This window comes from Procambarus clarkii, chromosome 56 (genome assembly GCF_040958095.1).
Source record: "Procambarus clarkii isolate CNS0578487 chromosome 56, FALCON_Pclarkii_2.0, whole genome shotgun sequence".
Classification (NCBI taxonomy): domain Eukaryota; kingdom Metazoa; phylum Arthropoda; class Malacostraca; order Decapoda; family Cambaridae; genus Procambarus; species Procambarus clarkii.
The window spans coordinates 33,038,075-33,040,458 of record NC_091205.1 but is presented as its reverse complement, the minus strand read 5'-3'; the positions used below and the strand labels follow the sequence as shown (position 1 = coordinate 33,040,458).

The 2,384-nt window shown below is 37.0% G+C and overlaps 1 protein-coding gene across 1 annotated transcript; it reads left to right on the top strand.

The window, feature by feature from the left end:
* Window positions 1–1,113: 1,113 nt before the first annotated feature.
* LOC138353251 (probable serine/threonine-protein kinase dyrk1) lies at window positions 1,114–1,788 on the top strand. The gene has a single exon (XM_069306140.1). The coding sequence runs from the start codon at window positions 1,114–1,116 to the stop codon at window positions 1,786–1,788; it is 675 nt and encodes a 224-aa protein (XP_069162241.1).
* Window positions 1,789–2,384: the final 596 nt, after the last annotated feature.

Genomic DNA, 2,384 nt, shown 5'->3' with positions numbered 1-2,384 from the left:
ACAACATCAACTTCAACCTCAACATCAACAACATCAACCACCACTTCCACAACCACAACATCAAACTACCTCCACATCCACAACATCAACATCAACTACCACTTCAACAACTATTACATCAACAACAACCTCTATAACAACAACAGCAACCACCACCTCCACAACCACAACATCAACTTCCACCTCTACAACTACAACATCAACTACCACCTCCACAGCTACCTACAACTACAACATCAACTACCACCTCCACAACTACCACTTCAACAACCACAACATCAACTACCACTTCAACAACCACAACTTCAACTTCAACTACCACACCATCAACTACCACACCATCAACTACCACACCATCAACTACCACACCATCAACTACCACACCATCAACTACCACACCATCAACTACCACACCATCAACTACCACACCATCAACTACCACACCAACAACTACCCCCGCCTCAACTACTTTCTTCTCCCTGGGCTAAGATATGCTGAATGTTGCCTGCTGCTGGTATGTGATGTAACTATATAACCTGAGGTAACTCGTGTTATATACGTAACTCGTAACTCGACAATAACCTAAGCTTGTAAAAGCACCTTAATCACCTTCAGTGATTAAGTGCTTAATTGCACACTAGTTTCTCTAACCGCTACCTCACCCCTGTCAGTGTAAAAGAGACAAATGTAAGTGAATGCATGTGGGTGTATGTGTGTATGTATGTTATATATATATATATATATATATATATATATATATATATATATATATTATATATATATATATATATATATATAATATATATATATATATATATATATAATTATATATAATTATATATGTATGTATTATATATATATATATATGTATGCATGCGGATACATATATATATATATATATATGTACGTGATGCGGACATCACGACCGCATATATATATATATATATATATATATATATATATATATTATATATATATATATATATATATATATATATATATATACATATATATATATATATATATATATATATATATATGTATGTATGTATGTGTATAAAGTACATATGGAAGCTGATCAGAATTACATTACACCTTTGTTAATGCACATTGATGACACTTCGAACACTTTATGTAGACATCAACAATAACCACCACCTCCACAACAATAACAACATCATCAACTACCTCCACAACCAAAACATCAACTACCACGACAACAACAACACCATAATCAACAACCACGACAACAACAACAATATCAACTACCACCTCTACAACTACTACATCAACAACATCAACCACCACTTCTACAACCACAACATAAACTACCACGACAACAACAACAACAACAACACCTACCACGACCACAACAAAATCAACTACAATGACAACAACAACAACAACTACCATGACAGCAACAACAAATACCATTACAACTACAATAACAACTACCACGACAACAACAACATCAACTACCACGACAACAACAACAACAACATCAACTACCACAACAACATCAACAACAACAACAACAACTACTACTACGACAACAACAACAATTCAACTACCACGACGAAAACGGTAACAACTACCATGGTACCAACAACAACAACAACAACCACAACAACAACAACCACTACAACTACAACAACAAAATCAAATACAACGACCACAACAGAAACAACTACCACAACAACAACAACTACCACAACAATAACAACATCAACTACCACAACAACTACTACTACTAATACTACTATAACAACTACTACTACAATTGTTTAAACTACAATATCAACAACAACAACAATCCCACATCATCACCTACCACACAATAAACGACTAGAGGAACTGGAGCTTAAATTATATATCCATAATGTGCAAAGAAAATGAATCACGCGCATCTGTTTAGGATGCCACTGGAAGGCTCCCTAGAGTCTGAGGAGTCAGACTCTCAAGACTTGTATATGGCTAACCACAACTGGAGGTCAGGGAGCCAGACTTCCAACACTAATATAGGGTTAACCACAACGGGAGACAGCGAGCTAGACTTTCAATACGTGTATATGGTTAACTACAGCTGGAGGCCGGAGAGCCAGACTTTCAAGACTTGTGTATAATTAACCACAGCTGGAGGCCGGGGAGCCAGACTTTCAAGACTTGCATGTAGCTAAGCGTAGCTTGCGGCCGGGGAGCCAGACTTTCAAGACTTGTGTATAATTAACCACAGCTGGAGGCCGGGGAGCCAGACTTTCAAGACTTGTACATGGTTGAACACAGCTGGATGCCGAGTTCAAGTTCAAGTATGTTAATGGAGACAAGAAAAAATACATCTCTAAAGGATAGAGTAGCTTAGGCTATTTTTATCCCCCGCTGGAGGT

Excerpts from the sequence above, each read along its gene's own strand:
- LOC138353251 (XM_069306140.1), top strand. The coding sequence starts at position 1,114 with ATGACACTTCGAACACTTTATGTAGACATCAACAATAACCACCACCTC.